Source organism: Elgaria multicarinata, chromosome 13 (assembly GCF_023053635.1).
Source record: "Elgaria multicarinata webbii isolate HBS135686 ecotype San Diego chromosome 13, rElgMul1.1.pri, whole genome shotgun sequence".
Lineage (NCBI taxonomy): Eukaryota > Metazoa > Chordata > Lepidosauria > Squamata > Anguidae > Elgaria > Elgaria multicarinata.
In genome coordinates, this window is record NC_086183.1 from 23,208,012 (window position 1) to 23,222,976 (window position 14,965).

General features: G+C 44.7%; 1 protein-coding gene across 1 annotated transcript; it reads right to left on the minus strand.

Annotated features, from left to right (window-relative positions):
- Positions 1 to 1,328: 1,328 nt before the first annotated feature.
- On the minus strand, positions 1,329 to 14,779 carry LOC134408021 (sulfotransferase 2B1-like). Its single transcript, XM_063140083.1, has 7 exons — positions 14,587 to 14,779; positions 13,792 to 13,947; positions 10,876 to 11,084; positions 10,380 to 10,506; positions 3,941 to 4,035; positions 2,650 to 2,830; positions 1,329 to 1,507 (listed from the first exon to the last, which is right to left on the minus strand). Exons 2-7 carry the CDS (start codon positions 13,928 to 13,930, stop codon positions 1,398 to 1,400), a joined length of 861 nt encoding a protein of 286 aa, XP_062996153.1. The 5' UTR covers positions 13,931 to 13,947; positions 14,587 to 14,779; the 3' UTR covers positions 1,329 to 1,397.
- Between the last annotated feature and the right edge of the window lie 186 nt (positions 14,780 to 14,965).

Consider the following 14,965-nt stretch of genomic DNA (forward strand, 5'->3'; position numbering starts at 1 on the left):
CCATTGTTGAGTAAACTGTCCAGAAGTCCAGACAAATTTTATGTTAAGTTTCTGTTGGAAGACAAGTCCTCAAGAGTAACTTTGGCTGTTGCTAAATTTCTTACAGTGGCGGCCAGGATTAGAGCTCTCTGTGTATTAGATGAAAGTTGATAATATCTCTAACTGTATGATTTCATGTTTGATTCTTGTTTTCTCATGGATCTATGGATAACAATAAAGTAGTATGGTATATGGAGGCATTTGCCTATGACACGACTGGGGTGAAAGTGGGTTGTGTGAGAGCAGCCCTGAATCATAGGCCATGGCAAATTCAGCTCCTGCCATCTGGGTCCTCGGCAGGCCAACAGTGCTTCCAAGACCCTTTCTCCAATCTTCACACCGAACACATAAAGATCGAGGAAGTAGCCAAGTAGGTGGAGTGTGCATGCGGACATACATGCCCCATTCCCACTTCAGCCATACTCATGTGGCTGGGCCATCACCAGTCTCCAAAGCATCTCACGTTTTCCCATTAATAATTACAAGGCCTTTCTCTCAGTCCCACCAGCAGCAGCACCCCCAATGACAGGCGGGTCATATGCGCATATGCGCATCCTTAATTTAATTTTTTTTAAAATAAATTAAATTAGAAATGTGCATATGCGCATCCTTTAATAAAAGTATTGTTTCAAAAAAAGTTTTCACTTGAGGTAGGTTGCATGTAATACCACAGAAATAACGTTTTTAAAATGAGAAAGATTTAACACATTCCATTCACCAGGCATTCCTACACTTTCCTCAAGAGACAGACAACTCCAACAATCCACAAACCACTCTCTCTGAAGAACTCCCGCCACAAAGAGTTGGAATTAAGAGCATGTGCATAAAGGAATGTTAGCTAGGGAGGCGCATAAAATACAAAAACAAGGAAGTGGGAGGCGCAGAGAAAAGACAGTCTGGGAATTGAAAGGTTCAGAGAAACGAGAAGAAGAAACAACACCGACAACGGGGCAACGAACAGTGTGCTCCGCAACAACGTTACAAGAAAAGGTAAGTAACGCTACTGAGCAACGGTATACACAAGGTAGCGATACAACTTACAACGTCACAAGGGCTCAAAAAATCGATATAAGCAGAAGTGTAGATCCACACTGTGACATCACGCAGACAGCTGAGGGGCAAGCAAGGCTAAGCTTGAAGTGAGCCTAGAATTGAACATAGAATGTATCCATGCATCTTTGGGCATGTTTGCTCTCCTCCCCTGTTTGGACCGTGAAATTCCTGCTCAGCTTCCTTCACACCTGGAGAAATAACACTACCCTGGTAATACAGCCCAATGATTTATTAGAAGGAACCTGAGCCATATGAGGCACAGACAGAAAGAAAACGGAACAGCAGAAGTTGCAGTCTGGCCTTCTTCAGTCCCATGGGAAGGTCGCACTCACTCCCCGCATCTTCTCCTGATAAACGTGGTCAAAGCGTTCATTCTGTGCCACTGTTAGGAGGTTCTTCCAGTCCCCGACAATCCCTGGAAGACCACAAGAGGAAGCAGTAAATGCAAAGAAGTTGAGTCGGCAAACAGAAATGAGTGAGTGTCCCTTTAAAGGCTGACCCTACCTTTAGGCAGAGTGAGGAAGGATGTGGATGATGGTCGGCAGCAGGGGCAGCCCTCCAACCTGGCTGATCCACCACCTACTATTATGATGTCCTTCTGAGCCACCCCCCCATCAGTGCTTGTCCTATGTGTATTCTTTAATGGCTTGTGCCAGCTTGCTGTCAGATCATAGCTTTCTCCCAAATGCACTCACCGAGCACCATTTGGGAAAGCTTGCTTGAGTAAGCAGGCAGTTTCACAAACTACTCAGGCAACACGTGTTGATGCCGCTGATTCTGCACCTGGCAAAGCTGCTGGCAAAATGATAGAGGAGAGAGCTCGGTGTATCATGTGGAATGTCTTGCTGGCTTGCTACTCTCAAGCCTCTGCAGAAATTCTACAAATACGATATATCTTACATTTTGCAGGCTCCTTTCAGCACAGGTCTACCTAAGACTGCACTATGATCAACAACTGACCCCGCTCTGATTTCCAGCTACAAGGGAGGTTCAGAAGGTGGGAACAAGGGAGAGGGCCTTCTCAGAGGTGGCTGCCCTGACTATGGAATGAGCTCCGCATTGACACCCAACTGGGGCTGACACTGTCATCATCTGGGTGCTGGGTAACGACCATCCTCTTCCCAGGCATTTAACAGAAGACATAGATGAGGCATCTATGTCTGTTGTTCTAAAAAAATTTGGGAAATGAAATCATCATCAACAACAACAACAATCTCAACAACAACAAGGTTGCCAAGTGCCTCCATTTCAAAACCTCTCAAAGGAAACAAAACGTTTTCCACCTGGGTTTTTCAGAAAGGGCCACCTGTCAGTGGAGAAGAATCTTATCACTTCAGAATATATCTGATTGGGATGCAGGGGTTCCCATCTCACACAAATGACCCTCCCACCACAGGCACATGAAAAGGCAACCCTTCGCCATTAATTCTAGTTGAGCGGGAAACGTATGAGGAAGCTCAAGGCAGTGGGGCATCCTTCCCTGCCTCCCATCTGCCACCTGACCTCCAGCAAATGCACATGTGGCAACACTAGATACCCAGGACGCTCTGCTTTTACCTTTCCTCAAGAACTTCCCTTTCTTGTGGTCTAAAGTGTCATCTGACACTGTGGTGAAGTTGGACTTCGGGTTGTCCTTCATCTTCTGGAAGGAGGCATTTTCCACCACAGAATCAATTTGCTGGCTGTTCAGCTCCTTCCCAAGGAAAAGGCAGATCTTTTCCACACTGCCTCGCAGATCCTGGCGGAGAGACAAGCAGATGGCCTAGGAAACTTTCTGCCTGCTGCAGGGCTTGTGGACATCACACACCATCTACATAGCTTTGTAGACATTGCTGAAGTGGAGTCAGTAGTGGTGGTTTATAATTATTTTTATTGATTGATTGATTGATTTACAATATTTATATATGGCTCCCCATTGAAAGTTTCAAAGCGGTGTACAAGATAAAATGAAAATAAAAACTGAATAAAACAGTTAAAACAGATTTTAAAGGAAGCAGAAACAATGACTAATGGCTAGACATTAAGGAAAGGCTTCCTGGAATAATGATGTTTTCAGGAGATGCCGAAAGGAGTACAAAGTTGGCGCCTGCCTGACCTCCAGAGGCAGGGAATCCCACAGGAGGGGAGCCACCACACTGAAGGCTCTTCCCCTGGTGGACTCCAATCAGAGGATGGTACCCGAGACATGGGGTCCTGGAAACCGCAATAAATATTAGAAGTAGGAGGATGAAATGCAGTACTACCAAGGTAGCTTTCTCTGAAATGCTCCATGTTCTATATACAGGGCCATCTAAGCAGGCAAAACTGAGGAGTTTCAATGTGTGGACGAGATGGTGGTGTTGAGAAGAAGGCATCAAATTTATAAGGTGCTGGGAAATGTCTGGGCCTGGGTACAAGAGGGATGGGCTCCATTTGAACCTAAATAAAACCTAATCCCTGGGGCTTAACGTAAAAAGGTGAAACTTTAGCTTTTAACTGGAACCCTGGAAAACAGCTGACAGTGTAAGCAAGGGGAAAGGCTACCAATGGCTACTAGTCGATAGCTATGTACCATCTCCCGTATCAGAGGTAGGATGCCTATGTACACTAGTTGCTGGGGAACAGGGGCAGGAGGGTGCTGCTCCAGTCATGTCCTGCCTGTGGCTTTCCCATGAGCAGCTGGGTGGCCACTGTGTGAACAGAATGCTGGACCAGATGGATTCTTCTCCAGATCCAGCACAGCTCTTCTTCCGTTCCTAGAGACTATCTGCACTCAACAGCATGCCATTTTAAAAAACTTTCACTTGGAGAAGTAAAGAAACAACGTAAGCCAGGATGGGTGTGTATACAGCCAAAGGTCAAACCATACCTGCTGCAGCTCTTCATAACTGTTGAAGAAGACATTGGGTCTCCCCTTGACCTCCAGCCAACTTTTCACATGGTCAAACCAGGAACCAAAGGCCACTGGAAGAGCAAAGCAGAGCCAAAAGTGGCATGTCAACAGTCCGAGGGCCGGGGGGTGGAGGAGGGTTACACTTCCTGCCTTCAGAGGTGGATATGCATTATCATCACACAGCAGTGTGATGTGTGTAAAAGGGAATTTCATTCTGTGAGATTAGTCTATGCTCCAGGTGAAAGGTTAAGAACTGCCCCCAGCATTCCTTCATGGTGGATTCTAGGTGCATCTTAGACAAAGGAAAAACTTTCAGCCAATCAGTGTCGAATGTAAGCTGTGATGTATGAATTGTATGCACCTTACCTTGTATTGGCAATGTAACCTAGTTTGTTAACAGAGCACGGACCAGTAAAGTCCATTAAAGATAAGAGCACTGACCAATTATGTTACTAACAAGTGATGTAACCAGAGCCTATATATTCCAGAGGATCCCTTTGTTCGGGGAGCTCTTAATTTGCATTTCCCGCTGGAGCTCCAATGTTGCAACATTTACTAATAAACTTTAACTTGCATTCTCCAACCCGGTGTGTTTATTGGCAAAGTATACACTGAGGGAGCGGCCTGTCCAGCCCTCAGGTTTGAGGGCTAACAAATTGGCGAGCCAGGCAGGAGAAGCTGCTCAGAAGGCCTAACCTTGGTTTTCCTCCCAACGGCTCCTGTTGTCTTGGAGATGAGGAAAAATGACGAGCGCGCACCAGAACACTTTTCTGGGGTCACATTCCTCCTGTCCAGCGTTCTGGGAGCTGGGGGGAGGAGTTCAAAGGTGTATGCTTGGAGAAGCAAGCTAAAATCTGATGGGAGAGAGACAGACAGAGAGAGAGAGATCTTCTGAAACGGGTAAGTTCCTTTTATTTCTGGATTAAAAAGGGCCCAAGGGAAAAGTGAAGGGGCAGTGGTAAACAGATCTCACTGTAGAACATACGCTTAGGTAGAACGGAAAAGTAGAGGAAAGGCCTCCCTGTTCTCCTTTTGTTGATTAAGGAAGAATCAAAGCGTTTAAACAGGAGATAGCGTAGACGCTAAGGTAGAGTACCTGAATTCAGAGAAGGAAATCTGAAAGCTGAGCAACACTGCCCTCCTGTCGGAAAAAATAATAGGAACTGCCCAATCGAAGGTCCCTCTGTCCACTCTGTTAAAATTGTATTTGAAGAAAAATTGGAATGAAATGGTGTATGTAAGTGTTTTCATGTCTTTGTTTCGTGATGAATCAGCTCAAATGCCTTGTGGCTTGTGTGGGGGAGGGAAAGTGATGGTTTTGCATAGCGTGTGTGATGGTATTTTGGTGACGAGGTTTGCCTCAGCTTAGGAGGGGGGAAATGTGGTATTCTAGGTGCCCCCTTTGGCTCCTGTGATGCAGACACACACACACACACACACCCCTCAATGTGCAGCTCAGGTGCTTGATGTGAACCATGCAGCACCACAGAGGCAGGGAGAAGAGGGGGTCAAATCACTTACTGGATTCCTCTTCAGGTGCCTCTAACCAAGAGGATGGGTTAGAAGAGCAATTTGACAATAGGCAAGGAATCACCGAAAGCAGAGGAAAAGTTACACCCCCCCAGCGCCCAGAGTGCGAAGTGAAGACAAAAGGCACGCAAGTGATGAACGTTAGCCAGTCAATTGAAGTTGCATACAAAGTGTTTTCAAATCGTGAGTAAGCAAAAGAGAGAAAAGAAGATAAACGTGTGCAGAGACAGGAGTCATTGCCAGCAGCAGCAATTGTAGAAAGAGAAAGAGGATGTGAGAATGGCAGAACGTGTAGAAGAAAGGAAGGGGGAGAAGACATCCCCCCACCCTGTGAGAAGAGAAGTTAGAGAAAGCCCACCCTGTGGCCAGAGAGAAGAAGAAAAGACAAAGAAAAGGATGCTGTGCTAAGCCCTTGAAGCAAGCCTTAACTATGAGCCCCAGGCCAGATGTTCAAGCCTTGCTGAGCGCTTTGGTAGAAGATGAGAGAGTGAAGAAGTAGCCAAGTAGCAGAAAGAGAGAAGAATGGAGTGAATGTAAGAAAAAAAAAACCCAGAGAGAAAGAAGAGAACGAGAGTGCACCATCTGCAGGCAGAAAAAGCCATTATGTTGATGCTAAGAAAAAGTTTCAGCAAAAGAAGTTTAGAAAGCCCAGATGCATTTACAGTTAAAGCCAGCAGAAGAGCTGTGCCAAATCACCAGCTTGGAAGAAGCCTTTGAAGAGTCCCAGCAGGAACTCAAAGAGAAGCTGCAAGACAGCGAGTGAGAACACAACAAAGCCCCTGGCCCTTCTAAAACCCAACTGGCTGGGACAAAGACCTACATCGAGAGATTGCTGGGCCACCCCAGTCAAAGTAGAACTGAAAGCTATTGTAAAGCAGTTTCTGTTGTATAGACTGCTTCATGAATGCCAATCTCCACTTAACACCCTGAATCCAGCTACTCGTGGAGCAAGAAGAAAGATTGCAACATGATTGCATCCAGATCATTAAAAGTGTTTATGCCAGCAGGCCTGATCTCAAAGATGCCCCGCTGCCCAATGCAGATGTAGAGTTTTATACTGATGAGAGCAGCTTCATGGAAAATGGAATCCAGAAATCGGGATATGCAGTGGTCACTTTGTGGGACACAATAGAAGCAAAATCTCTGCCTCCCAACACCTCTACACATAAAGCAGAACCTATAGCTCTTACCAGAGCTCTTCAGTTAGCAGATGCCAGCAAAAGCCCTGTGAAGCATGGGACAGAAATCTTGAACTTGCTTGAAGCTGTCACCAAACCAACTCAAGTAGCAGTGGTGCATTGTAAAGCCCACCAGAAGGATGACAGTGAGGTCACCAAAGGGAACCGGAGAGCTGACGCAGCGGCAAGAAAGCAGCCCAAAGAAGAACCAAAGAAGTCCCAGTGTTGGCCCTTGTGCCCCAAGTGAAGTTACCAGAAGAACCACCAGAGTATACAACCAAAGAAAATCAGCTTGCAGAGAAGCTGAGAGCCGTGGAAAAGAAAAATAGATAGTAGATCTAACCAAGAAGAACATCTGTTGGTGCCAAAGCTAATTCTCAGACCTGTGAATCCAAGAATACCATCAGAGCACCCACCTGAGAGCAGATGCCATGGCCCAAGGTCTCCTGAGAGTCATAGTGAGACCCAAGATGCAGAAGATTGCCGATCAGATAGTACAGAAGATGGCCTGTCTGTTGTACTAACAATCCCAAAGTTTCTCCAAAGCCCCCTCCCAGGGCAGGGAGACCTAGACTCTTAGCTGATGAAATCGTGGCAAGTGGACTTTCTCCGGAGTCCCCAAGAAAAGACACTTGAAATACCTGTTGGTATTTGTAGATACTTTAACCAGATGGACAGAAGCCTTGAAAAGACAGTTAGCAAAAAATCTGTCAAGAGACTTACTTAAAATAGCCAGAAGCTTTACCCCTTGCTTTATTTAGAGTTCACATTGCCCCTAGAGCTAAATTGGGAGTTAGCCCATTTGAATTAAATGTATAGAAAACCCTATCCTCAGAGTCCAGTGGTGGTGCATGGGAGTCAAATGAATGTAAAGAGGGTAGTGTGGGTCAAAAGTTATTTGCACTCTCTCTCGGCTGTGTTGTTTTCTCTCCACAGATATCTCCACAAGTGACTTCCCTTGCTGTTGGACACTCCAGTCCATAAGTTCCAGATTAGAGATGAGGTCCTGATCCAAACATGGAGAGACGAGCATCTACAGCCTAAGTAGAGAGGGCCTTACTTAGTGATCCTCACCACACATGCAGCAAAAAGGTCCAGGGAGTAAAAGCATAGATTTATTATACTAGAATAAAAGCAGTTCCAGACACTCAGCCCAGAGGAAAAGAGGGTAAGAGTGCCACTCCGGAAGCTGGCACAAAAACAGGACAACATTGGACAGTTGAACCAATAGAGGGACTAAAGTTCTTGTTCAAAAAGCAATAATGATGTAGAAAGTAACTGTTCTCCTCTGCCTAATGGGAGCAGGAGAATAGTTGTCAAAGTGGTCTGTAACTGGACAAAGTGGACTGATGAAGAAATTTGAATCACACCAAAATGTGTGGGTACACATTGCTCAGCAGATAGTGAATACATCTCACTTCTGTTTGAAAGGGGGGACCTTGCACAATAGGCAGACTCACTATATGGCTACCAAACAAGCCTCAGCTTCGCCCCCAACCAACCACACCATTCCATCGCCAAAAGCGGGGTGTGGTTTTGGATGAGTCATGTGACAGCAACATAGATTTACTGAGTAAAGCAGAAACAGTATCTCTGGCCGTGTCACTGGTGGGCGTCCCAGGCTTGGCTGTAGCCGACAGCATGCAGTTAAACAAAGTAGCCTATGCCCTGGCAAAAAGTCTGAACTACACATCACAAGCCATTGCAGCTCTAAGTGCAGACATACAAAGGATAAGAGCTGCAACCCTGCAAAATCGAGCAGCCATCGATTATTTGTTGCTAAGACACAACCATGGGTGTGAAGAATTCGAAGGGATGTGTTGTTTTAATTTGTCTGACAATTCACAGTTGATAGAGTCAAAGGTGCGGAAATTACACGATATTGTGTCACACATTACACAAGATCAAGGACTTGATTTCTCATGGCTCACCTCTTGGCTTCCTAATTTCTCATGGTTAAAGCAACTTTTTGTCTTCCTTATAGCTTTTATATGTATCTTTCTTATGATCTGTTGTGGAGTACAATGTGTGCCTATCTGTTGTAGTGTCTTTAAACCTCATCTAACCGTGTATTGCTTGCAATACCAGCTACCCAGGACCCAATTCAGAAGAACAAAGAAGACGCGAAGAAATTCCTAGAGATGCAAAATATGGTCAAGGGATATAAGTCTGTTTTGTAAAAAAAACATATATACCTTGAAGGGGGGATTTGATGTGTGTAAAAGGGAATTTCATTCTGTGAGATTAGTCTATGCTCCAGGTGAAAGGTTAAGAACTGCCCCCAGCATTCCTTCATGGTGGATTCTAGGTGCATCTTAGACAAAGGAAAAACTTTCAGCCAATCAGTGTCGAATGTAAGCTGTGATGTATGAATTGTATGCACCTTACCTTGTATTGGCAATGTAACCTAGTTTGTTAACAGAGCACGGACCAGTAAAGTCCATTAAAGATAAGAGCACTGACCAATTATGTTACTAACAAGTGATGTAACCAGAGCCTATATATTCCAGAGGATCCCTTTGTTCGGGGAGCTCTTAATTTGCATTTCCCGCTGGAGCTCCAATGTTGCAACATTTACTAATAAACTTTAACTTGCATTCTCCAACCCGGTGTGTTTATTGGCAAAGTATACACTGAGGGAGCGGCCTGTCCAGCCCTCAGGTTTGAGGGCTAACAGTGGAACTGAGGCCTCGCCATCTCCACCCTCCACCAGTTTAATTATGTGAACTGCCCAGAGAGCTTCAGCTATGGGCGGTATACAAATGCAAATCAGCAGCAGCAGCAGCAGCAGCAGCAGCATGGCACATTTCCCCTTCCTTCCCCTTTGCCCTGTTGGGAATTACCGTTCTGTGATAACGTTATGAGGATCGAGTACGAAGAAAGCCTTCGTGGTGTGGTACCTGGAGTGCTGGACCAGCCCAGGGGAGACTGGACTTCCCATCTTCACTCAGTCATGAGAAACACAGAGTGGCTTTGGACTAGTCTGTGGCAGTCAGTATTTCTACCTCTAAGCTCACACCACTATTCTGAGGGCTAACATGGGACAACTCTATGTACCCAGGCTTGTGGCCTTGTGGAGGGCAGGATACAAATATACAGTGTTAGATAAATACAATAACAGGTCCAGTTCACCACTTTTGACAAATGCACAAGATTTCCTCAGAGAAGACAAGATAATCAAATGAAAGTCACTGTTGCAGCTACAAATCTCAACTGCTGACTTCTACTACGGTGTAAAGGAGGGCAGGGGAGTTCAGTGGTTATATTGCTCAGTGAGGGGGGATCCACACGTCGCTCCCAGAGTGCTTCTATGCGGTCCCAGTGCACCCCGAAAACTATAGAGTGACTTCCCTGTAAAAGAAACGACGAAGAGCCGTCCATGCCACCGACGACGACAACGAGAGCTCTTCGCCAGCGAGGAGAGCTCAGCAAAAGAAGGCGGGGTGGAGAGCTTCTTCCACTTTTCACCCCGCCTTCTTTTGCTGAGCTCTCCTCGCCGGCGGAGAGCTCTCCTCAGCAGCGGCGGCGGCGCCATGGACGGCTCTTCGTCATTTCTTTTACAGGGAAGTCACTCTATAGTTTTCGGGGTGCACTGGGACCACATAGAAGCGCTCTGGGAGTGACGTGCGGATCCCCCCCAGTCTCTCATGGGGGAGGAGTGCTACAACCCAAATGGAGGAAGACGGTTTAATGGCCTCTTTGCATACCATTCCCACTCAGGAATTCCTCCAAGAACTCTTCCACAGTTCCAGGGTCCTTGAATATTTTGAAGATTTTGGAGTGGTGGTAAAATGAGACCAGCACATCCTTGGGATTACGCAGAGTATAGATCACCTGGAGGAGAGGCAAAGGTGACATTGTGAGAGGGCGGCATCTCACCCCTGTTACAAAGAAGCTCCAAATGCTCTGCAAATGGAACATGCCGTTTGCATTACGGTTTTAACTGGGATTACCCTAAGGACCTCGATCAAGAATTATTTTCCTGGGAATCATAGCGAAAAAGCTGCCAGGAGTACTTTTAAAGCCTTGGAACACTGGCAGAGGCAATGGAACCATAGAATGTATTTGCTTCCTATAAATGGTTCCTATAAATTCCTTGCTTCCTATGAATGGAAGGTGAGTCAACTCAGAACTCCCCATATCTGTGTTCTAGACGAGCTGGAGGTGAAGGTGGGCTTGATGTGAGAATTGTTCCTGTCTTACCTTAGCCTTGGACTGGAGAAATGACTTGGGGAAAAGCTGGAATGGCATGTGAGAAGCCATGAGTCTGGGTGGAGGAGATGCCAGGGCAATCTTCATACCATGAGTACTTTCTATCCATGGTGACCGGTCCCACACAAACGAGCTGTGAACCCATGATGGGTCCCCATTGTGCCAGATTAAGCCCAAAATCTCCTGCATCCAATTGGTACCTGGAAGGGAGTCCAATAATCATACGGTTGCCTCTTCTTCCCCTACACCCTTTTTACTTACCCACTTTCACCTTCCGTTCCACCGACCACACATAATTCCCTGTCTATGCAAAATCATAAGAACTGGAATGAATTTCTGTAGACCTAGGAGCTACTTAAAACTCTACAAAGCCAGGATTCCCTAAATTCATCACCAAGTCGACATAGTCATGTCTAATTGAGCATACACCTTTCTGACTGGCGGCAAGGAAAGATGTTAGCAAGGAGAATAAAGAACTGAAGAGATGCTCATCTTTGTCTGTAATGCAATCAGCATTCAGAGATGTCAACAGGGGTGTTATGTCAGGATAGACATCTTCTTTTCAAAGATGGATGACTTTTGTTCAACATTTCTCAGGATCCTCCTGCTTCCTTAAAAAAGGTACAGCATTTGAAGGTCCTCCTCTGGGTGCCTACTCTGAAGGAAGCTCGGAGGATGGCAATGAGAGGGCCTTTTCTGTGATGGTCCCCCAATTGTGGAACAATCTCCCTGAAGAGGCCTGCCTGGCGACGACGTTGTTAACTTTTCAGCGCCAGGTCAAGACTTTTCTCTTCTCCCAGGCATTTAGCAATATGTAATTAGCTTGTGTTTGTTTTTGTACGTTTATGTGATTTTAATTTGTATGTTTTTGTGATTTTAAATTGTTGAATATGGTTTTTTAGTGTGTTGTCCTATGTAATCCACCCAGACAGCTTTGACTCTGGGGTGGTATACGAATGTAAATAATAATAATAATAATAATAATAATAATAATAATAATAATAATAATAACAATAATAATAATAATATTCATTCTAAGGACTGAGTAGTGCTGTTTCCTCCAGTGATTTTGTTGATGCAATTATTTTGATGCAACATTCAGTATTTGAGACATTATGCCTTTGAATACCTGTTCCAATGGAATGCAAGCAAGAGAGTGATGTCTTCCGGTGGTTTTCTCAAAGGAATCTGGTTGGCTTCTATGGGGGGGGGGGAATGCTGGTCTGCATAAACTTTTAGCCTGATCCACCAGGACTCTTCTTATGTCTTCTGCTGCCACCTATCGTAAGGTCATGGTACAAGCAAATATAGGGCAGTACCCAATGGCAGTCCTACGTAAACTAGGCCCATTTACTATGAAGTATCTGCTCTGTGAAGGGGTACCACAGGATACTGCCCACACAGAGCGTCTCTAGACACTGGGCCTCTTACTGACCATTTGTGAACAAATGCCCTTATTTCACTCTTGGTTTTGTTAACATTAAGTTCTTACTTTGTTTTGTCCACAGAACTTTGTACGATAGGAAGAAAGCCTGAAGGGTGTAGAGAAATTTCGTTCTGGCAGGGAGTGGGTTGACATACATTAGCTATAGAGGCAAATCCAGATCTAGGGAAAAACTAGAGATGACTATGGTGCATTGGTGGTCATAAGAACAGAATAGTCTTAGTGGATCGGAGCAAAGACCTAACTAGTGTAGCATTTTGTTCCTACAGTGTTCAACCAGTAGGGTGACCATAATTTGGAAACCAAAAAGGAGGATAACATGGCCACGCCCAACATGTCCAGCCCACAACGGGTCGTGCCCACCCAAATATGGCCTTGGTCACATGTCTGATTTCACAGCACATAATTAAGACATACCTGTTCTATATAACATCTTAATGTTAAAATCACTGGAATACAGAACAGGTGAGACATTGAATGTATCTGAAAATAATTCCACTCATTCCTACTTTTCTAGCTTTTGCTATACTTTGAAGCTTTTGCTGTTCTCTGTGTGATACATTCTCCCCTTCTCTCAAATATCTTTTCTGACAGTTGCTCCAGTGGGAAGTCCACATTGCCCTGCTCGTGCCCTCCGCTCCATTAACACCATGTCTCTTACCTGCCCAAGAGTTTCCACATCTCTCGCTCGCTGCCCCCTATGCCTGGAATTCTCTTCCAGTGCATTTGCGGACCACAATGTCAATTTCTGTTTTTAAATCTCGCTTGGAAACATTTCTTTTCTCGAAAGCTTTTTAACTGTAGCGTCGTCATACTAGTCTATATTTCGTTTTAATGTCCCTACCCCTATTGGTTTTTCCCCTCCCTCCCCTGTCTGTTACGTAAATTTTAAATTGTAAGCCATAAAGCAGATTGTCTTGTTTTGTTTTATTCTGTACAGCGCCATGAAAATTGATGGCGCTTTATAAAATAATAATAATAATAATAATAATAATAATAATAATAATAATAATAATTGATAACATCCTCCTGTGTATTTTGCCTAGCAAGTGTTATTCAGAAGCATACTGATACTGTGGGTATAGCAATCATCATGACTAGTAGCCTTACTGCCCATGAATAGAACATAGAAAGAGCCATGCTGGAACAGACCAAGGTTTCATCTAGTCCAGCATTCTGTTTACACAGTGGTCAACCAGTAACCTTCTAGCAGGACATGGATGCAACAGCACCTTCTTGACCATGTCCTCCAGAAACTGGTATATATAAGCTTACAGCCTCTGATACTGGGATATAAGGAATGAAAGTTGTAAATCATGAAGTGGGTTGGAAGAGGTAAAATATATTGTTGTTCAATGTTTATTGCATGCTTCACTTTTGACATAAGTGTAATAACACACATTATCATGCAAGCCTGGGCCCATGTAAGACTACTAGTCCAGGAACATAACAGCACCACTGACCTGATTTAGGATAAGTAACATTCAGTACATCGTCGTCCAACAGTTGGAATTCATTTTCCACAAAGTTGAGTGTTTCCACATCATACTCTTTATTGGGGAAAAGGATTCCCTTGTGGGTGAAATACAGTGCAGATGACATTGGGGGAAAAACCTTATCTGGAAGAGAAATAGAGAGACATGCAGCAATCTTGTCACCAGACACCTCTGGTGTCCTTCCAGAGGCGTCTGGTGCCAAGATGTCTCAGGCAGGTGGTGGCAGGGGGGATGAGGGAGGTAAGCCTTTGTAAACACACACACACACACACCAGTTACTCAGCTAGCTAGTGGATTTTCATTCTTTTCTTTTCTTTTCTTTTCTTTTGAGCAAATGAAAACTGCCATTTAAATTGCCGTTCAAGCACAAATCAATTTCTCTGAATTGAAACTACAGTGTATATAATAAAAATAAAAGAATCCATTAAAATAAAAGAGAGTAGTAGTACAGTACTTTCAATGCCCCCAACGGCTTGCGGCCAGGTTACCTCAAGGAATGCCTCCTCCCATATGTACCTGCCCAGACCCTAAGACAATCCTCAGGGGTCCTTCTGCATGAGCCCTTGGCATTTACAGGACAATTCCACAAAGCCTAAAATGCAGAATGCAGTTCTGTGAATTGATGGTCTCCCTAAATTCAGGAAGTGGAGAACTCACCTCTCGCGGTTCCAGACAAGCTGGATTTTAAAAGAGGACAAACCTCATTCCCCACACCAACACGTAATCCCCCTCCTCAATAGCCCCAAATGATTCCTCACTCACCAATGAATTCAGCTTGCTTTTTACGGTCTCTCCCATCCACTACTTTTGGACTTTGCTACCTTCCTTAGAGTGGTCTGTGCTCAATGAACAAGACAATCTTAGCTTGTTCATTAAGGATATTTCTAAAAATGGGAAGGGAAGGAGGCACAGGAAAGGGAACACAGGAACTCCGGCATCAGTACTTAGAGTTCCAAAGTTCTTCTGGCATCATTAGATATGATAAAAACACTCCAGAGTCAGGAGAAAATAAATGGGCTGGCAGTGTCCTCTCTTTAGAGCTGATTAAATGAATTTTGCAGTCCCATCTCAGCAATGCATATATTTAAAGAGCACATCAGTTATATGGAGGCATTTGCCTATGACACGAGTGGGGTGAAAG